This window comes from Girardinichthys multiradiatus, chromosome 18 (genome assembly GCF_021462225.1).
Source record: "Girardinichthys multiradiatus isolate DD_20200921_A chromosome 18, DD_fGirMul_XY1, whole genome shotgun sequence".
Classification (NCBI taxonomy): Eukaryota; Metazoa; Chordata; class Actinopteri; order Cyprinodontiformes; family Goodeidae; genus Girardinichthys; species Girardinichthys multiradiatus.
Window position 1 is genome coordinate 3,023,362 of NC_061810.1, and position 22,723 is coordinate 3,046,084.

A 22,723-nucleotide genomic window follows, 5' to 3' on the forward strand; every position below is an offset into this window, starting at 1 on the left:
TTGTAAGAAGGGGACAGACCGCTGCATGTTTGAAAGCAGAAGAAACAGTTCCTAAAATAAGACATGCATCAATAAAAGAGAGATGAGGTCCAACAGTGTTAAACACATCTCATCAATTTAGTTGGAAGACAGTTAAAGAGGCACTTTGTAGGTTTCACAGAATTAACTATTTTGTCTAGAAGAGAATAAGATATTTGTACAAACTGCTCAAATACAGCAGGGCAACAGAAAGCTCTAGTTTAGCATTAGCAGGTTATATTTAATAGAATATTAAATATAACCTCTATATTATGTTTAAGATCATTTTCCACAAATATTAACATCCCATAGTAAAAATATATTCATCCTCTCTTTGCTGAAGTTTTATGTTTTTTCTTCTTTAAACCTAAAATAGAAACAGTGGTGCTTAAAAATAACACATTTCCTACAGAAATATTTACCAAAATATATAAGTTATTTTTTCAAAAGGTAACATTTGCAGCTCTAAACAAGTTTTATTTAGCTGGACTGAGGGCAAAAATGCCTCTTTGGATTGTAAAGGTTGCAGACTCCTGTCCTGTTTAACTCTGATTGGTGCCGATTAATGCTCTCTTGTATCACTGTGGTATTCACCTTTTCTATGTCATCTTCATCCACATCCAGTATTGTTCCATCATGCTCCAGCTTGATTTTCACCTTTCCCTCTTGGACTGAGCCGCACTCTGTTTTTAGCAAAGTGGCTGCAAAAAAAAGGCAGAATAAATTATATTATTCAATAAATGAGAATATTATTGAAATGTTAATTTATTTCAGTAACACCATCACTAAATAAAACACATTATATAAATTAATTCACCGCATACTGATGTTTTAAAGCCTTTATTTCTGTTAATTCTGATGATTTTCTGCTTACAGGCAATGAAAACATGACATTTAAAGTTATACTGTGAAATCAGACCAATAAAAAAATGTTTGAATACAGAAATGTGGGCTTAATGAAAAATATGGCTAATACCTGGTTATTTTCAAAAAGTACTTTTAATCTGACAAACAAGCTTCATTGTATGCATGTTCTCATCCATTGGATATGAATGCAGAATGTGTTTGTAAGTATGGCTGCAAACATGTTTCAAACCCTAAACCAGCAGCAAATAACCATCTGCTAAGTGAACATATCCAGTAGCAGCCACATGTCTAGGTACTCCTGGTAAATATTTGTAAAAAGCATTTATTGTAGAAGCATAACATGAAACTAAATATAAAAAATAATCCAACTTTAAATTTGACTAAATTCACTCAGTGAGGGACAGTCACTGATAACAGTGAGGTTCTGATGAAGATTTCTACCAGGTACTGAAAGAGATTTATTCCTGGTTCAAATGAATGTTTCTTCCTGGTTCTAATAGAATTTGGACATGGTTCTGATGGGTGTTTGTATATGGTTCTGATGAAAAGGTTCTGATGGAGATTTGTCCCTGGTTCTGATTGAGTTTGGGTCTGATTCTAATAGAGATTTGTTCCAGGTTCTGATGGAGTTTGGCTGGTTCTGATGGATGATTGAATATGGTTTTCATGAAGCTTTATAGAATGTTTGGATGGAGATTTGTTCCTGGTTCTGACAGAGTTTGGACCTGGTTCTGGTGGAAGGATCCTAACTGGTTTTGATAGAGAGTTCTTCCTGGTTCTGATGAAGTTTGTGTCTGGTTCTGAAGGAGATTTGCTCCATGTTCTGATTAAGCTTGGACCTGTTTCTGATGGAGGTTTGTTCCTGGCTCTGATGGAGTTCGGACCCGGTTCTGCTAGAAGGGTTTTCCTGGTTCTGAAGGCGATTTGGACCTGGTTCTGGTGGAGGGTACCTAACGTTCTGATAGAGTTTGAGTCCGGTTCTGATAGAGGTTTCTTCCAGATTCTGACAGAGTTTGGACCTGGTCCTGGTGGAAAGTTCCTAACTGGTTCTGATGGAGATTTCCACTTGGTTCTGATGGAGTTTGGATCTGGTTCTGATAAAGATTTGTTCCAGATTCTGATGTGCTAACAGCCTATATGCCAAAGTCTATGAAATTGCCTTTTAAATTTAATCGCTGTTTTCTAGGTGTTGAAACAGCAGTACATGCTGTTTAAGTACCACACACAAAATGGCCGCCATGTAGTTTCCTCCTAGGAAGATGGTCAAAGGGTTAGGGGTCGGATCAGGTTTAGGCCATAGAAATGAATTAAAATGAATGGAAGTAAATGTAAAGTCCTCAAAAAGATAGTTATCCATGGATGTGTGTGCGTGTGTGTCGGGGGTGTGTGTGTGTGTGTGTGTCCCACAGGCAAAGATTTAGTGGTAGGGTCAGGTTTAGGCCATAGAAATGAAGACAATGAAGGGAAGTCAATGGAAAGTCCTCACAAAGATAGTAATCCATGAATGTGTGTCTGTGTATGTGTGCGTGTGTGTGTGTGTGTGTGTCCCCGAGTGTGAGACAGGGAGAAAAAAGATGCAGAAACAAAGACAGAATCATATACAGACATAGACAGTAGGAGATACACAGAGCTATAAATAGAACAGTGAGGAATGATACAGCCAATCAGCAAAGAGCATCAGTGTAACTTGACACCTGCAGCATTTCTCATGCAGCACCTCACTATCGTCTCCCCCTTCCCTGGGCTTTTAATACGGAGGCGCATGCTCCCGAACTACCGCCCATAAGTTGGAAACCGTAAGGGCTATCGACGTCATTCTTGGACCGTTTTTCTCAGAACGGACAGGGGAACGTGAATATTAACACTTTTTTCTTGAAAATATAATATTAAAGGGACAACACTAGGTGAAAAGAAAGGGAAAAATGGAAAAAAACACAAAAATGCCTGAACATGCTCTCGAACAACGTCTAATAACGCGGAAACTATAAGGGCTATCGATTTTATTCATGCAGCAAATGAATCAGCTGGCCTTGCTGAACAATCATAGAGCTTCTCAAGTTTCTACAAAAATCTGTCTAGGAGTTGTGACCCTGTGAAAAAGTGGAACATTTTGACCACTTTTAAGCTGAGTGAAGGTGAATTTTTCACTCTCAAACAAACCTACCTCACGAGAAACGATAAAAGGTATCCAAATATTTTTTAAACCGTAGGTATCAGCAGGGATCGGTGAACAATCCTGGAGAGTTTCGTGTGTCTACATAAATCTGTGTAGGAGATGTGACTGTGTAGAAAAGTGGATAATTTTTAAATTATTAAATTTAAAGACATTTTTGGAAAGGACTGATTTGGTACTCCTAAACAAACCTATTTTATGACAAAACGATAAAAGATATCAAACAAATTCCTTCACTGTGAGCGCCAGCAAGGTCTGAAGATGAATTGGTGCAAAGCTCGTGTCTCTAACTTGAACGGTTTACGAGAGACGGCGATTCGAAAATGTGTGAGTTTAAGGATTTTTTGCTCTGATTTTTTCTGAAATTCCTATAGGTTTTTCATTGAGGGTGTGTTGACTTTGCGTTGCTCCCGGATGTGTCGCGTGAAATCCGTTAGTCCCACATCAATGAGGGTGACATTTTCTGAATCGCGAAAGAGCATGCTACGTTTTGATACATAATTTGTGCCAGTAGAGTGAAAATTGAGCGAGTGAGGAGAGTTTGTTTGTTCTTTCTCAGGTTATTCAAAAACCTAGAGCGTACACTCTACCAACTGACGAATTCCGCCATAGGATTACATTATAAAATCAAAAACGTCAAAAATCTTGCCTAAACGTTGAATTGCGATTGTAGGAAAACCGTAAAAGATATCAAAAAGCTGAATCATTTGAAGATAGCTTAATGACTTGTGAACATTTTAAAAGTTGAATGGTGTTTCTAGCTGAAAGTATGCAGAAGTAGTAAGCTGTGAAAGAGCGCAAAGTTTTAGCTGAATTTTGCTGAATCTCCATTCATTTCAATGGGACAAAAATTGGCATAAAAAGCTGAATATTTCAAAAATTATAATAGCTGAAGTTACCAAAAGTCATAGTATAATTCTCCAGAACGAGCCGAACGTTTCTATACCAAATAAGGAACTGAAACAAGACACAAGGTGCACTTCTGCAGTTTCACACATACAGGTCCTTCTCAAAATATTAGCATATTGTGATAAAGTTCATTATTTTCCATAATGCCATGATGAAAATTTAACATTCATATATTTTAGATTCATTGCACACTAACTGAAATATTTCAGGTCTTTTATTGTCTTAATACGGATAATTTTGGCATACAGCTCATGAAAACCCAAAATTCCTATCTCACAAAATTAGCATATCATTAAAAGGGTCTCTAAACGAGCTATGAACCTAATCATCTGAATCAACAAGTTAACTCTAAACATCTGCAAAAGATTCCTGAGGCCTTTAAAACTCCCAGCCTGGTTCATCACTCAAAACCCCAATCATGGGTAAGACTGCCGACCTGACTGCTGTCCAGAAGGCCACTATTGACACCCTCAAGCAAGAGGGTAAGACACAGAAAGACATTTCTGAACGAATAGGCTGTTCCCAGAGTGCTGTATCAAGGCACCTCAATGGGAAGTCTGTGGGAAGGAAAAAGTGTGGCAGAAAACGCTGCACAACGAGAAGAGGTGACCGGACCCTGAGGAAGATTGTGGAGAAGGGCCGATTCCAGACCTTGGGGGACCTGCGGAAGCAGTGGACTGAGTCTGGAGTAGAAACATCCAGAGCCACCGTGCACAGGCGTGTGCAGGAAATGGGCTACAGGTGCCGCATTCCCCAGACCTGGGCTACAGAGAAGCAGCACTGGACTGTTGCTCAGTGGTCCAAAGTACTTTTTTCGGATGAAAGCAAATTCTGCATGTCATTCGGAAATCAAGGTGCCAGAGTCTGGAGGAAGACTGGGGAGAAGGAAATGCCAAAATGCCAGAAGTCCAGTGTCAAGTACCCACAGTCAGTGATGGTCTGGGGTGCCGTGTCAGCTGCTGGTGTTGGTCCACTGTGTTTTATCAAGGGCAGGGTCAATGCAGCTAGCTATCAGGAGATTTTGGAGCAATTCATGCTTCCATCTGCTGAAAAGCTTTATGGAGATGAAGATTTTATTTTTCAGCACGACCTGGCATCTGCTCACAGTGCCAAAACCACTGGTAAATGGTTTACTGACCATGGTATCACTGTGCTCAATTGGCCTGCCAACTCTCCTGACCTGAACCCCATAGAGAATCTGTGGGATATTGTGAAGAGAACGTTGAGAGACTCAAGACCCAACACTCTGGAGGAGCTAAAGGCCGCTATCGAAGCATCCTGGGCCTCCATAAGACCTCAGCAGTGCCACAGGCTGATTGCCTCCATGCCACGCCGCATTGAAGCAGTCATTTCTGCAAAAGGATTCCCGACCAAGTATTGAGTGCATAACTGTACATGATTATTTGAAGGTTGACGTTTTTTGTATTAAAAACACTTTTCTTTTATTGGTCGGATGAAATATGCTAATTTTGTGAGATAGGAATTTTGGGTTTTCATGAGCTGTATGCCAAAATCATCCGTATTAAGACAATAAAAGACCTGAAATATTTCAGTTAGTGTGCAATGAATCTAAAATATATGAATGTTAAATTTTCATCATGACATTATGGAAAATAATGAACTTTATCACAATATGCTAATATTTTGAGAAGGACCTGTACATGTATTGCTGAGCTTTCTGCTATTTGTGTTAATACTTCCAGGTTAGTGTCATAGTGTAACATCTAACACTTATGTGTTATGACTTGGTGATTTCTGTTACACTGCTTCAGAAAAAAAGCTGTTTTAAAAGTCACTAATAATCAGACAGCAGAGTGATATTTGATGTTTAATAACATGTTACTCGTGCTAATATAAGTAAAAAATCAAATCCGAACTTACCGAGAGAGAAGCCATCTTTGTGAACCAGCCAGACTTTCTCTGATCGATACCAGGCCTGCTCTGCTGTAATCTGCTCCTCTGTCTTCAACTGAAAGCACAAAGATTTCAGTTTTAACACTGTGTGGATAAAAGCCACTCATTGTTGATACTAGTATATGCTGGTGGGTGACAGAAGGAAAGTTGTGTCAGTTCACTGACAATTTAGGGACATCATTCAATATTTGAATCTGGTGTGAAACATCTAAGACATGCAGAGTGGGTTCACAGGACTAAGATTCATGTGATGATGTTGCTTTTATGACAGGCACCTTAACTGCAACATGAGACGTTTGTGAAGTGCCTTGAGACGACATGTGTTGTGAATTGGCACTATATAAATAAACTGAATTGAATTGAACTGGAAAGGAGAAAACAGGTCCTCTTCCCCAATTCCTGAAGATTTTGGCAGCATTAAGTCAAAGTGCACAGTTAAATATGGGCTACTCACACATACACACAGGAGGAAGCACAGCCTGCTTGACTTTAGACTGTGCAACTGAAATGATAGAAATATCCCCCAGCACTCCTGCCAAAGACAAACCAAGCTTTCTTTGGAAGTTAAAGCAGTGGAAGTTAAAACAGTGAGACAGAGGCTTGCAATTCTGCAATCACCAGTTGAACAATGCTTTTGAGCTAAATCAATTAAGGGCATAATGAGAACACAACAGTTTCTTAAATTGCTGGTTAGAACACCTCTTGGACTAACAAAAATTGCAACGGTGATAAATTTGGTAAATTATACAATAAAGATATCAGGCGGGATACATCTGTGCTTCCATCACTCGATGATGGATATGTTTTCAGCGTAAAACCCAGCCGGCCTGCATCTGCATATCAGGGAGGGAAAACCCACAGCTCATTTATATGGCGGCTTTGTTTGGCTCCCGTGCTGGCTTTTGTTATGTGTGTCGGCCAAAAAAGCTGTGTGCTTGAAGTAAGATCATGGCTACTTAAAGCAGCTGCTATTTCAAAATAAGGTGTTTTTTGAAGATGGACCAAGCTGAACTCATGGCCCAAGAACTGAACCGCGGCTGGTACAGCGCTTCGCTGTGGGAGTAGATGTACAATAGGACCGATGCTGACACTGGACTCTCTTCAGATTCTGAATCAGAAGAAGATGAAGAGGAACTGATGATGGTGACTGCATAACTTTGGGTAACATTCCTAGTTTCCAGCTGAAGTTAACCCAAGACGAGGATGACGAAGAAAGCTTTGGACTGGGGCAGAGGAACTAGAACATAAGATATCAAAAGCTATTGCCATCACAACATTTGAAGAAGACAGAGACAGCGAAATGGAAAAGATAGGGGGGAAGAAAGGAGTTAGGGTTTTTATGACTTTTGTATTGTTTATCACTCATGTAAGTGCTTTTCCTTCCTTACATGTTATAGGAGAGGAGATGGTCACAAGAATGAGTTATGCTTTTATTCTTCTATTATTTTATTAGCAGCATCTGGGGGCTATTCACCAGGTCCCCACTACCCACTTCCTTTGTTTGTTTATAATCAAGACAAATGAACCCTAACCTTTCTGACCCCCCCCCCCCACACACACACACACACACACACCCCCACCGTGAATTATGTTTGAACTGTGTGTGACCAAGCATGTGAGAGAGAGAGGGGGCTAATACTTCGTAGTCTGTAGTGCACAGCTACCCTTGCCGCAAGTAAAACTGACTCTGTGTCGTTCCTTACCTCTGAGTTGACTAATTAATACCTAACATTAATTTGGTCCTTCGAGCCAGAGATTATAAGAACTAAACTGATTTTATCTTTCTTGCAGTGACTGGCGGATCTCCGGAGACCTGACATCAAGTTAAGCGGTGCCGCACAGCCGCACCTAGGCCTGGTGGCTGAAAGTCCCGGTGTGTGACGTTCGCATCTGACCGGTGGCTTATTGTCTTGCTCGATGCCGGCCGGTTCGGGAGATCCGACAGAGTCACCTGAAAGTCAACTCAGAGGTGAGACGGTTTTAAAATACAGTACATGAGATAAGAGTAAGCGCTATAGAAATAAAAGAAGAAAATACTTCAAAGTCGTTTGGTAGTGTGTCGCCGCAAGGACACTGCATTGGAAAGGTTTTATTTCGCCGCAAAGAAATAGTGATAAATTTAGGTAGGATCTCGCCGCAAGGAGATCAGAGACGACTAGGTGGTTCCGCCGTAAAGTGAACTGGATAATTTGGTTGGTAACATTCCGCCGGAAGGGAATTAAATTAAGTGTTGAATAATGAAGAGAGCTCATAAACTAAGCTAGGTCGACCATACATATTGCTGAAGGGACATAAATATGTTAAAATACTAACTGTGAGTGCTATATCATTGTTCTTCCTATTTTTATTACACATTAACCATCATCTCCTAAACATCAAGGTGGGGATGATTGTGTTAATTGTGCTTTAATTTGGGAAGATAAGTTTGTTTTTTCACAAAGTGCAAGTTTGAGTGTAAATAAGTTAAATAGTTTCAATAGTTTCAAGTAAAACAGTTGATGGATGGAGATAAGAAAAATAAAAAACATAAGAAAAAGATTAAAAAGCAAAGAGTGCATCAATTAAGGTGTTAAAGAGTTAAAACTTTCCTGCAGGAAGTTTCGTTTGTCTTAAATATTGTGATCAGTCGGAAAAGAAAGGAGTATAGTGCATGTTATGGTGGACAACTGACTGACTGACTGATAATATTTCTGTGTGCAAAATCTGAACGTATACTAAACTTTTTCATCTGCCTCTCGCACACACATACACACATATATGGGATTTGAGTGCAACATCTGCGTTTTTGAGTCTGGACTTTAGAAACCTGCCCTTCATGGCTACTCCACCAGAGACGCTTCTTCAGCACGGCCTGAAAGAGAGAGAGCCTGTCTGCCTGTCTGTCTGCCTGCCTGCTGCAAATCACAGTGTGAGTTTCCACCAGAACGAAACTCAAAAGAAGTCTGGCCCAAACCCACTGAGATGGACAACGATCCATGCTGCTGAGGGATACACTGGATTTATATTGAAAGCACATATTATGCGGGCCGAAGAGAAACGGGAGCAAAGTTCTTTCTCCCTCCTGAAGAAGTTAAAGTGGACAAGAAGGATTGAACGTTCCACCAACAGACCTGAAAGGCCTGGGTTGTTTTTTGGACTGATAGAGAACTCTGTGCCATGACAGTCTGACTCTAGAACGATTAAGAAAATGATGGGGGTAACGTACAAACACACACACATTTGCATAAATATTTTCCTATTTTCTGCAATGAAGAACCGCTGCTCATGTGACACGCTTGCTTGACGTTGACAGATATAGCGGGTTAAAATATTATTTTAGAGTTAGAAAAGTATCTTTAAAAGGGTGATAACTTAGCTCATTTGATACTTTCCGGTTAATTCTTTTAGAGAAACAAGTTCTCTTTCGTCGTGAAATATTCAGGGTCAATTATTATAGTTATTAAAAGTTATTAAAATGCAGTGAAAGTTACATCTCCAAAACTCAGCAGTAACCATGTGTTTCTATGTTTTTCTCAGGACAGATCACATGAAGGAGTATTTTTAAAACCCATTGCATGCGTAAAACCTGATGGGTTTCTCTTTCAGGTATTATTTTCTGTTGTCAGAGTTTGTATCCCATAAATCTAATGGGTAGAGACCTCATGAAAACAGGCGTAGTTTTACTGCAGATGGTCTTCATACAGTCTCTGACACAGTACTTACAGTGGGGTGCAGTTTTTGTCCGCAAGTGCTAACTGATGCTTATGGAAAGTACAAATTCATTGTTTTTCACAGCAGCTGCTGGAAAGAGGTTATATTAATTTTTTCCTTCCCTCTTCTGATTCATGCAGGGTGTTGATTTACACTGTACCTTATATCAGATCCTGACAAAAACGATAAAAGGTTTGGTTCTGCAGTTTAGGGTTAAATTTTGGGGAAGGAAAGGAAACCTAATCGGTTCTGAGCTGCACAGAAATATTAAAAAACTTGTTGTTTTCTAAGATATCACCAGTAAAACTTTTAAAACGTTTGAGAGTAATTGGTTTTGTCAAACACATTTTCCTTGGTAAAACAAACCTTTAAAATGAGAATGAAAAATTGGGTTATTTAGAAAGATTCTGATTGGACAGTGGTACCACACAAAAATTAAACTAATCTCATGTTTCCTAAAAGACTCTGCATGAAAAGGCCTTCAGAACCGTGGAGTTATTTTCCACCACAGTACCAAGGTTTTTTAAGCATACTTTTTCTTTATTTTAAAACAGATCTGTAATTTTGTTTTGTTTTTGGCATTTTAGCATAATGATGTCTGAAGCTTCTTATGAACTGGGGTAGGAGCAAATATGATCTGGGGTAAATTAGGAGCTGTGAACTAATAATTTTTAATCTGATTATTGTCCAAGCAGAAATAATATATTTAGCCAATCCTCTCTTCAATCTCTGCAGGAAGCTAACATAATTGTTCAATGGAGTAGTACTCAACTTGTGGTTCCTGGACTCCTGAAGCCCGTGAGCCATAGATTTTGGGTCCATAAAATTATAATACTTAATTAAAGGTAGGCTGATTACCTATTAAAATAGATCTAAGCCAATGATGGGTTCCAGTCATTTGGGGGCTTTGAAATGCAATAATACTCAAAATTTCAACTCTAGGGAACACAGATTGGGGTTGAAGAGTTTTGTTTTGGAACCAAGGTTAGGATTTTTATAACGGAATCAAGATCAGTAAAATCCTTCATTTTAGGAAAAAGAAAAGAAATAAATGTCCTCTCAACACTAAAGAGGATGGTCGGCTCAAACTCCAGTCTCCTTGTTTGATTTCTTAGGGTTTAAAGATTAAAAGAATACCTAGGAGTACAAAGGTACACAAGGTGATTTCAGATTACTAAGAGATAAAATATTGGAACATTTATCAGCATTTGGATTATTAAAGAGGGGTTCTAGTAATAATTTTCTCCCCAACTCTCAAAATTTAAATAGCCCAAATTAAAGAAAAGGATGTTTGTTCTTTTTGAAACACTATGTGGAAAAATGTCCAGTTTGGTGTCAAGCTTCTTATCTTAATTTCTGATTAAGTCAAACACTGCAGTTTTGTTTAGTTTGAGTATACCATAAAAATGTCAACGCCGACTTTTCTAATTTCCCCTCGGGGATCAATAAAGTATCTTTGAATTTGAATTGAATTGAATTAAAATACTTCTTTGCATTTAACCTGAAATTCTGCAATACAGCTGCGATTAAATTGAGCCAAACAAAAAGAGAATTATTAACATTAACTCTCAGGATTGTAGTTATTATTATAGAGTTACAGTACAAAGAATTGGCAAAAGGTTTCAGCATCAGTGAATTTGGATTCATTTAAGAGAAAACTGTTGCTGTGCTTCTAAATAGTTTGAGATCTCTTTGGACTATGTGCACTTATCTTAAAAAGGATCCTGAAGATTGTCATAACAAAATTGATCAATTATAGCATTAAAAGATATGGTTGAGAAAACATATTTTGAAAAGAGATTGTTAAAAATTTCTTTGAATTCTTGAAGCTTCAAATTTGGCCATTTGTCTGTCTTTGATGTTTTGTGTTTGTTTTGTTGGAATGGATGTATGTTTATATGTTGCATGACACAATAATCCATGTTTAGAATAATGTTTCTAAATCCCAGATTGATTAAACTTTGAGTTTTCAGGAGAGGTCAGCTTCAACTTTGGAGCAGCTACAACGAAAGCATGCTTGCCTCCAAGTTTAAGCTTGGTTTTAGGAACATTCAGACCTAAGGGAACAGGCAGGTAAATGTGGTAAATGTAGCAGCTCAGAGAGGTAGAAGGGTCCCGGCCATTAAGAGATTTAAAAGCAATTAAAAGAACTTTAAAAATTATTGTGAAATGTACTGATAGCCAGTGAAGGTAAAATGGCGGCAATGTTCTCAGAGTTTCTTGTGACAGTTAAAAGATGTGCTGCAGCATTTTGCCAAATCACTAACCTCAAAATAAAGCAAGTTAGAGTACTCCAGCCTTGATGGAACAAATGCATGGATTACTGATTCAAAAAGCTGCCTTGAAAAAATGGGCTTTATTCTGGCCAACTGCCTCCATTGAAAAAAGCTAGAATTTATTACAGGCCTAATCTTGCTTTCAAGTTTAGAATCTGCATTCATGTTAACTCTCAACTTAAGGCAAATCTAACACAGACAGAGGTCTCAGAAGTGCCACTAAAAACCATCACTTCTGGTTTTTGCTCCTTAAAATGTAAAATGTAGCAGAGGATACAAAATCACAGAGAAAGATTGCTCTGCCAAATAAAATTTGAACCATTGGAATGCAGTAGTCCTGACACCCAACCACTGCTTTTATGATCCAGTGTGTCGAAGGCAGCAGTTAAATCTAGAAGCAAAATGATACAGTCACCTTGAGTCAGTTGCTAAACACACATAGTTCAAAACTCCTAATAGGGCAGATTTGGTACTGTGTAAAACTTTAAAACTAGACTGAAAAACCTCAAATACCATGTTCTTCTAAAAATGTCATTAATTGCATGTAAAACCACCTTTTCAAACATTTTTGAGATAAACGGGCTTTTGGAGATAGGACTGTAATTTTTAAGAATAACAGGATCTAGAGCACGTTTCTTAAATAGATGCTGAATTACAGGTACAACACCAGGGGACAAACTACTGTTAATAAATGAATTTACAAATGTACTAAAAATGTACTATCGTGAAGAAAACCTCTTTAAAAAAAATCAAGGAGGGAGATAATCATATGGAGAACCCGAGGGCAACCCGAGAGCAACAATCTCCTGTAAAGAAAGCAAAGAAACTTGTTGAAACCTGTCAAAGACAGCAGAACAGCTGACAGGGATCAGAGTGGGAGATCTGAGGTCTTAGACATGTTACTTTATCAACAGAAAGAAGTGTAGGAATTTTTCCCAAGATTCCCAAGTAGGGATGGGTACCAAATTAATTCTAATTTTATAGATACTGACAGAATTCAGTCGGTAATACCGAGTACTGATTCACGCAAAAACAAACGGTACCATGTCTCGGTACCTAAATGCATCACTGTCATACTGAGGGAGTGGAAGAGTGGGCCACTTTCCATGCCAAGTTAAAAACAGTCGTTAGCTCTCCTCTTCTGCCCAACATCTATGGCGAGTTTAAAAAGCAGCAATCAAAGAATATGTAAAAGCGCTGCACTCAAAAACCCTCATCCATGTCTCAGTTACACAGAGAAACTCTTATGGGACGTAATTTGAACGTTTTATTTGTCAGAAAATCTGGCATTATCAGTCAAAACCTGGTGAAAATCAGCCATCAGAAAATCAGTCTGTTGCTGTCTAAAAAACCCGACATCTGATTTGAGCAAACAACGGCCACCAGCCAGGCATTAATGGGATCCAGAAAGCACAGAGAAAAGACGAAATGAGGCACAAATTCATGCTCATTCCATGTAGATGTGGAAGAGCACATCATATTCGCTCTAAACATCATTCTAAGTCTCCTCCCTCAGTGTCTAAAGCGCTTTTGCCAGGAGACTGGGGCCAGGGGGCAGCAAAGGTGAGAAGGAATCCTAGATAAAAGTGGAGGCAACATTTCATGGCAATTTCACATCAAAAGAGGGTTGACTCTAGCACTAATAAAAAAACACACAAATGGCAAACCACAAACACGTTCGTTTTCTGGTCAATAATGAAGCTCATGGTGACAAACTCAAAACAAGCAAAGATGCCACCACTGTGAGTATTTTAATCTCTACATACACTGTCCTACCTTTTCAAATAAACAAAGTAATGCAATCATTATTAGTGTTGTGATTAAAATGGTACACAGTCACAGTAGATAAGATTAGAAAAGAGAAAACAAAAATGTGTTTTGTTACAAGCAAAGAAGTGATTTACCTGGTTAAATTCCTTTTATAGCATGCATTTATAGTGTGTGTTTAATGACTTCCCTTTTGCTCCCAAAAGGAAAAGAAAGATGAAAATGCCACAATTTTCTGTCATGAGGTGGGACTGACAAGCTGGAACAGGAGAAGAATGTGTACCTAGAACAAGATTGATGGAAATAATATATAGAACAGAAAAAACAATAAGAGTTCAATTTAATTTAAGAACAAATGAGCAAAAAATATTTTTTTGCAAATTATGGAAAATCTTTGACACGAACAAGCCCAAAAACCCTTTTAACACTCAACAATGTACCATTAAAGATTTCTGCTCCAAAATGATTCAATTAATTTGCAAAAAACTTATATAAAAAAGTGTAACATAGCCTCATTTTGTCAGAAACTCCAGAAGACTCAGGTGGAGGCCTCAACAATCTCCTGGATTAAAGACTACCTGAGAAACAGACCACAGTTTGTGAGACTGAAGGGTTGTGAGTCTAACCAGGTAGTCAGCAGCACAGGAGCACCACAGGGGACTGTACTCTCACCATTCCTTTTCACTCTGTACACCTCAGACTTCCAGTACAAGACAGACTCCTGTCATCTGCAGAAATACTCGGATGATTCTGCAGTCGTGGGGTGGATCAGAGATGGAGAAGAAGCTGAGTACAGGAAGGTGGTGGACCGCTTTGTGGCATGGTGTGGAAACAATCATCTCATGTTGAACGTGACTAAAACAAAGGAGATGATTGTAGATTTTAAGAGAAACAGGAATAAGTCAAACACTATTTCTATCATGGGAGAAGAAGTGGAGGTGGTGGAGGAGTATAAATACCTCGGTGTTCACCTGGACAACAGACTAGAGTGGAGATGCAACTGTGAAGCCATCTACAAGAAAGGACAGAGCAGACTGTACTTCTTGAGGAAGCTTAGGTCCTTTGGTGTTTGCAGCAAGATGCGGCATATCTTCTATAAGTCTGTTGTGGAAAGTGTGATCTCTTCTACCATCATCTCCTGGGGAAGCAGCATCAGAACCAGGGACTTAAAAAAGCTCAACAAGCTGATAAAAAAGGCTGGCTCTGTTCTGGGGACTCCTCTGGAACCTCTGGAGATCATTGTGCAAAGGATTCTTCATGAAATGAAGAACATTATGGAGAACCCTGAGCATCCTCTTCATCAGACTGTCCTACAACAACAGTGTCTTCAGTCAGAGGCTTCGTCAGATCTGCTGTAAGACAGACCACTGCAGGAGATCCTTCCTGCCCACAGCCATCAGCATCTACAACGACTCTTTGAAGAAACCTACATAATATGAGCTATAACAACATTTAATTTCCCTTTTGGATTAATAAAGTATTTTTGAATTTGAATTGAATAAAATGGGATTAAATACTAAGCGGAATTTGGACAAACAGAATCACAGAAATGCTAAGAGCTCAGGTCTAGGTTACGTTTTTTTGATTTTTTTTAATAGTCACTGAACTAATATATTAAGATACATATTGTTAGATTTCACAGTGGAGAGTACATATTTTTAAATTCATGATGTTATAGAATAGAAAGAATAGAAATCTCCTTTATTGTCAGAGTAGGGAATATGTAGGCGTTTTAGCAGCAAAGTAAAATGAATACATGAAAAAGAAATACTGTACAGTTATTGAAAATGGCATACTAGGAATAATGAAATGTGCAACTGAGTGGGCTAATTCAAAAATGTACAAAAATCATATGTACTGTATGTAAGCACACCTCCATAAAAAACAACAGACTATTTACAAAATATCGAAAACTGCAAATAACAGCAGAACTGTAAACATTTACTGAACCTGTTGGGAGCAGTGATGGTTCTAAAGTCTAACAGCTGCTGGGAGGAAGGACCTGTGATGAGGCTCCAACAGTGACATTATTTTTGCTAGAGTCGTTCTGTCTCCCACCACCTGCACTAGGCTGAAGGGGCAGCTTATCGAACTGGCCAGTTGTAGATAACCTGTTGCTTCAACATACTACACCATAGAAGATGGATGATTCCACCACAGTGTCAAAAAAGGTCTTAAGGGGGGCCCCTCCACTCCAGCAGATCTCAGCCTCTTAGCAGGTAGAGTTTACTATGCCTCTTCCTGTAACGAGCTTCAGTGTTGTGACTCCAGTACAGTTTATTGTTCAGATGAACACCCAGGTATAAGAGTCCACTTTCTCAAAGTCAGTTCCCCGGATGTTCACCAGAACATCCACTACCAGCCGCTAGGGTTTTCCCAGCTTTGATCAGGAGATGTTTCAGCTGGCACAAGTTCACAAATTTCTGTGTCCACTGTGTGTAGTCGTCCTCACCTGTGATAAGGCTGACTATGGGAGAGGCATCTGCAAAGTTTTGAAGATGGCAGCCTGGGGAGTTGATGGAGAAATCTGCATTGTAGAGGTTGAACAGGAACAGTGCCAGCCAGCACAGTTCTCTGCGGGGCTCTGTACTACAGACCAGCCTATCAGAGACAACACCCCATGTCCTCGTGACTGTGAGCGGCCAGTGAAGTAGCCCAGTATCCACTGAGACAGGTGGTGCTCCACTCCTGACAGCTGCATCTTGACCCTCAGATGTCCAGGTTGGCTAGTATTGAAAGTAGAGCTCGATGATAAAACAATCGCAATAAATATTTTGAAAAATATTTTCTCGATAGACATATTAGAAGGGGTGTATATAGACCTTCAATACACAGATAAGATGAATGGCCAATGATAAGAAACCGATTATGTGGATGGAATTGAGCACTGAACCAATCATGTGGCTGGAATAGAGCCACTCAGTTAGGCTGATACAGACAGCCCAACAGCAGACAGACGCAATAACTGCTAATGTTTGTCCAGCTGTAGCCTCTTCATGTAACAAGTAGAAGGAGTGCCTGTGCCCGGTAGATAGAAGACAGAAAACACAGAAAATGACTTTGTTGACGGTAAGGGCCAAGACTGCTCAGTCATGTGGAGGAATTTTGGCTATTTAAAGTCAGACAAAAAACAAAGTAGCATGCACTGCAAATTATGTCTGGAAATACCACCTATCTATTTTACCACCTGAACCAGTGCCACCCACTGGAGCACGCAGAATGTAAAACTTAAAAATCCCAAACGAGAGCAACTAACTCCAGTTTTTTGGAAATCGACATCATTTAGCTGTTGGGAAGTTAGTGAGCAAAATTACAAAATACCAATTTTATGCAGTGTTTGCAGATCTCGCAAAACAAACAAGCAACTGGCTCTATGAAAACAAACCCGAAAAAGCCAAACGGGAAACCAGAGGCCACTTGTAAACGGTATATGTTGCAGTGACGTCATGAGAAAAACAAAAAGCCACTGAGAAGCTCAGGTTGGGCTGTTCCTTGTCTGACACACTCGTTAGACAAGGACCTGCTGCAATTGAAAATGCCTTTCATAACTTTATTAAGGAAAAATAAACAACTTAGAATAACGTGTTCAAAATCTAACATTAATCACAGCGATGAACAAAAAAATACAGCACCCCCTTCCCTGGCAATCCAGCAGTTGGGATATTATGAGCAATTATAAAATCTCCACCCATATTTAGTTGACCTACAAAATAAACTATAAAATTTATAAACATAAACAAATGAACATCCAGTAAATTGCTTCTACAGTCTACAGCAGGGGTTGGGAACCTTTTTGGTTGGGAGAGCCATAAACGCCACATATTTTCAAATGTAATTCCGTGAGAGCCATACACTATGTTTAAATACAAGTAAATGTGTGCATTTTATGTAAGACCAACACTTTTAAATTACAATAAGTCTCTGAATTCTTTTTAATAACACTGTTATGCTGTTGCTAACCAATGATGAATAGAGTACTTCTTACCATTAATGCGACTTCTGGTGCTGCATGGTTTTGCTGATGGCTTTGTAGTCTGGTTGATATGTAGTGAGCTTAAGCTTCATGCAAGCGTTGAGACTTCCATCTGTTAAACGTGATCGTAAGTTGGTCTTAATGTTCTTTAGACGTAAGAAAGACTGCCCGCATGCTTACGTAGAGCCAATCATTGTCAGTACAGCAATACTCACACGCTGCAGTGTGTGGTATGTTACGGGAAGCGCGTTCCAAGTTTTGACAATCATCTGGTCCGTGGATTGAAGTTTTCTCATTTCTCCCCACTTGTGTTTGCTCGCCAACTCTGCTTGCTGTCCTGCAAGTCTTTCCAAATCTTCATTCAGTGACTTGAACTTATTCACCCACATGTCTGAGGCCTTCAGGTCAGAAGCTTGTAGCGCAAAATCTCTGATGGAGACACCAGGGATGTAACTCAGGTCGGCGCTGTGCACTGCACACTCATGTGGATGGGTGATGAACTTAAAAGTGCGCTCACGAAATTCTCCAAAGCGCACTTTGAATGACTGCAAGAGATTAGATGTGAAGCCTGCTAGCTGCAGGAGATCAAGATGTTGAGCAGGGTCACTTGCTGTGCATGCATCTTTAAATTCTCCCAGTGTAGAAAACGACCTGTTTCAACGTCGGCAATGAAGAGTTTCAGCTTGTTTTCAAATCCAAACACTGCTTGTTGAACGGATAAGACTATTACCAACGCCTTGCATTTTCACATTGAGCTGGTTCAGATGTTCAGTCATGTCCACAAGATAGTAGAACTGTAGCCACTCAGCGTTAGCTAACTCAGGATGCTTAACGCTTTTCATTTGAAGAAAAGTCCGGATTTACGCTTAGACAAGCGGCAAAACGGCTGAGCACCTTCCCTCTTGACAACCAACGCTGTGCAAAAGCAGACCAGGATAATTATTCCCAACTTCGTCCAGCAGTGTTTTAAACTGGCGATCATTTAAAGCTCGGGCAACAATAAAGTTGACCACCCGGATGACCAGAGACATTACCTCACCAAGCTGCTCTCCACACATCTGAGCACAAAGCGTCTCCTGATGTAGGATGCAGTGAAAACCTAGGATGGGTCTCTTTCATATTCACGAAGAAGCACTACGAATCCTTTGTTTTTCCCCACCATGCACGGAGCACCATCAGTACACACCGAAATAAGTTTATCCATCGATAGATTTTTTCTTTAGCGAACTCAGTGAAAGACTTGAATAAATCCGCCCCTCTTGTTGTCCCGTTAATAGTCAAAACCGCAAGACTTTCCTCACATAGTGTGTCACCGACAGCATACCTTGCAATCACGCTGAACTGGGATAAATGGCTTAGGTCTGTTGACTCATCCAAAGCGAAAGAATGGTGCTGCATTTACACTCACCAGCCACTTTATTAGGTACACCTTGCAAGTACAGGGTTGGACCCCCTTTTGCCTTCAGAACTGCCTTAATCCTTGGTGGCATAGATTCAACAAGGTACTGGAAACATTCCTCAGAGAGTTTGGTCCATATTGACATGATAGCATCACACAGATGCTGCAAATTTGTCGGCTGCACATCCATGATGCAAATCTCCCGTTCCACCACATCCCAAAGGTGCTCTATTGGATTGAGATCTGGTGACTGGAGGCCATTTGAGTTCAGTGAACTCATTGTCATGTTCAAGAAACCAGTCAGAGATGATTCATGCTTTTCCACACCACCACCACCTGCCAACTTTTGATACAAGGCAGTATCGATCCATGCTTTCATGTTGTTGATGCCAAATTCTGACCCTACCACCCGAATGTCGCAGCAGAAATCGAGACTCATCAGACCAAGCAACGTTAAAGGCATGTTCACGGCAAGAACAGACAAGAGGCTGGAAACAGCTGTGGGTGAGTGTAAGAAAGTGGCGGCTTCCTTCGGTTTTTCTTGGAAAAAGAAGACAGACTTGGCAGCTGTTCAGGAAGAGCTTCACCTACCCACAACACAAGCTGGTGACAGAGTCACCCACCAGGTGGGCCTCTAGCCAAAGTATAATTAAGACGGTGTTGGAACAACACAAAACCAACTCTGAGGTACTGGGTGTCAGAAAAGACACAACACTTTGTTTCCTCCTGGCAAGACCTAGAAGTGCTGGAATGTATGCATGGCCCTAAATCCAGTACTGGAGAATATATAAATTTTTGTTTAGTTCTCCTGTAATGTCTGAAGACTTTTGTTTAAAATATACTGCTTTTATTTATCCAAACCAGTTTTATAATCTTCAATGACATGTTCAACTTTTGAAAATACATCTTTAAATAAAAAATAACCTACTAGTTTTAGAAATAGGCTTTATGCTTCAAGAAAAATAATAGAAAGAAAATAAAACATGTTAATATTTGTTGGATGGGTGCAAAAACCTGTTATCACTCATGTAAAAACTTTGTGTTGCAAGGCACCTGCACTATGCCTTCCTCCCTGTGTGTGTGAGATAATTGTTATCTCTGTGTGAACCAGCCTCCTTTCTGTCTCACACACACACACCCTGTCTGAACTGTCTGTTGAACTGTGCATATAAATAAAGAGATAGGGTGTCAAAAACTTTGTAGTTTCACTGCAAAGTGGGCTACCCTTGCTGCAAGTAACTCTGACTGTATCGTTCTTACCTCTGAGTTGACTAAATAATACCTAACATTTATTGGTCCTTCGTAGCCAGATTAATTCAATAACCTTATTTCTCTTTGCTTTAACAGTGACTCTGGGATCCGTGGGGGAAGCCTGACGTCGAGCGAAGCACCGCTGCACAGCCTCCATTAGCCGGAGTGGCTGAAAGTCCCGGTGTGTGTGAATTCACACCTGGCCAGTGGGTTATCGCCTTCCTCGGCGCAGGGTGACTCTCACAGGGTCCAGACAGTCACCAAGAAGTCAACTCCGAGGTGAGACAGTTTTAAAATACAGTTCATAGGAAAAGTACTTAACAGTCGTTGGTAGTGTGTCGCCGGTAAGGACGCTGCATTCGGATGGTTTTATTCCACCGTGAAAGGAATAGTGACAAATTTGGTACAATCCCGCCGTGAAGGGGATTAAAGAAAACGACTGAGGATTATTCCCCTGCGAGGGAATAGAGTAAGCGCTATATAAATAAAAGAAGAAAAGTACTTAAAAGTCGTTGGTAGTGCGTCGCCGGTAAGGACGCTGCATTGGTATGGTTTTATTCCACCGTGAAAGGAATAGTGACAAATTAAGGTAAGGCCCCGCCAAGAAGGGGGCCAAATAAAACGACTAAGGGTTATTCCCCTGCGAGGGAATAGAATAAGCGCTATAAAAGTAAAAAGAACGGAATAAATTGAGCTCATAAAATAACACCAAGTTAACTTAGAAAAATTACAAGGTACCTGAAACTAACTGTGTGACTGTGTTGTGTGTGTATGGAGGACTAAGCATTTTAATAGAATAAGCAGGATTCTGCTAGTCCTGTGTTTTCTTTTGCCCAGATTAAAACTACGTACTGGTGACTTTGGAGATTCAGATCGGATTTCATTCCAGAAAATTAACACCGCTGCGAATTAGTCGCAGTAGAAGGGCGTGTTAATGTCCTCTCCTTAAAGTCTCATGCCAGTGACCTTTTATCTGGGACATTTATACTACAATTAAACTAACATAAAACATAATGGGGAAGAAACAAAGTAAACTAATTGACTTAGAAGGGGAGGTAAAGTTTATGGAGAACTATGTAAAAGGAGCAGGTATGATCTGTCATAGATAAAAAATAAAAAACATGGGTTTTTGGGCAAATTAGATACAAAGGATGTCTTAAAATTACAAGGGGATCTAAAATTAGAAATAATGAAAACTAAAAAGAGAAAAATAACAAAGAACAATGGGGAAAGAACAGAGAAAAATCTCTGATTTAACAGAAATATGTACACGATGGCATAAAAATACGGATTTTCAGGTAACTTAATTATCACTGAAATCCTAAAACTACACGGGGATCTTAAACTGGAGATTATGCATTCAAAAGATTCAAGAGACAATAAAAAACCTTGCCAGATTATAATTTCAAAGGGGACTTTTCAGTCCCTGAGTGCTCACAGTTGATAAACAGATTAAAACAAAAAGATGAATTAAAAAAACAACAATAAGAGCAGCTTTTAACTGACATAGCCATAATACTGAGGCCTTAAGAAAAGCACAGGAAAAAACTTTCAGCTTAACTGAAAACAAATAAAGGGGGGTGGACTGCCACCCATCCCAGGTTAGAATACCAAGGTAGCCCCAAATTATAAAGACTAAGAGATGGTTTTAGAGGACGTGGTAAAAGAAGTTAAAATAGGAGGTGACAATGTGGACAACATGGAAACTGTCCAACTGGACAACCCAGTGAACAATGACTAGAGAAGGGAGAACAGAATGTTGTTAAAGAAGTAATCTGAGAGTAAAAGATTTTGTAGGCAAGCATTAGTGAGAAACAGGTGCTTTAAAAATCATTCTATGGTGTTATACTACCAACAATATCATGATAAAATGCAAAAGATTCATTTTACAGGGAAATAATTCCATATTTGGCTCAGATTGTGTGCATTCTTGATTTTTCCTCTTTGAGAGAAGTTAAATTTCAGCTCTGTGAAACGACCTTGACAAAGAGATGCAGCTGCCTGAAAACAAAGATAAAACTTCTGCAAACAGCAGACGCCTGTCTCTGCTGAAAGGTCTGAAAAAAATTGTAACTCTACCTCTGCATGTGTCAAACTCAAGGTCCGCGGGCCAAAACCGGACCTCAGAAGTTTAGTGATTCTCTAGAAGTAGAGCCTTTTAATATGGTGATTGTGTGCTTGAATGTTATTTTGTCAATCAATAAGCAGTTTTGTCTACATTCTGCCACAATCTGCCTTTTGAAAATGTTTTGAATCTTGCTCTTTATGTATAAAAAAAAAAAGAAAAGAAAAATTGGCTAAAGTCTGCAGACACAAAATGAACCTGGATTGAAGCTCTAACTAAGTTTATTTAATCTGAGATCCTCTCCAAATGCAACAGTATATGTCAGTCTACATGAGATACTAACAACTTCACCTACTGGTATAATATAAAGATGTGAGTGAATATGTGAAACAAACAATGATGAAAGTTTTTCAACAGGTGA

At 39.5% G+C, this 22,723-nt stretch overlaps 1 protein-coding gene across 8 annotated transcripts in view; it reads right to left on the reverse strand.

The window, feature by feature from the left end:
* LOC124884235 (unconventional myosin-XVIIIa-like) overlaps positions 1 to 22,723 on the reverse strand; it is a 242,600-nt gene that overhangs the window by 195,378 nt on the left and 24,499 nt on the right. For all 8 annotated transcript variants that reach the window (XR_007042406.1, XM_047392030.1, XM_047392024.1 and 5 more), the window contains exons 3-4: positions 5,849 to 5,936; positions 613 to 719 (exon numbers count right to left, since the gene is read on the reverse strand). Coding sequence is in view for 7 of the 8 variants with exons in the window: in XM_047392030.1 (XP_047247986.1) it covers positions 613 to 719; positions 5,849 to 5,936 (195 nt within the window). In the remaining variant the exon portion in view is untranslated. The remainder of the gene's footprint in view (positions 1 to 612; positions 720 to 5,848; positions 5,937 to 22,723) is intronic.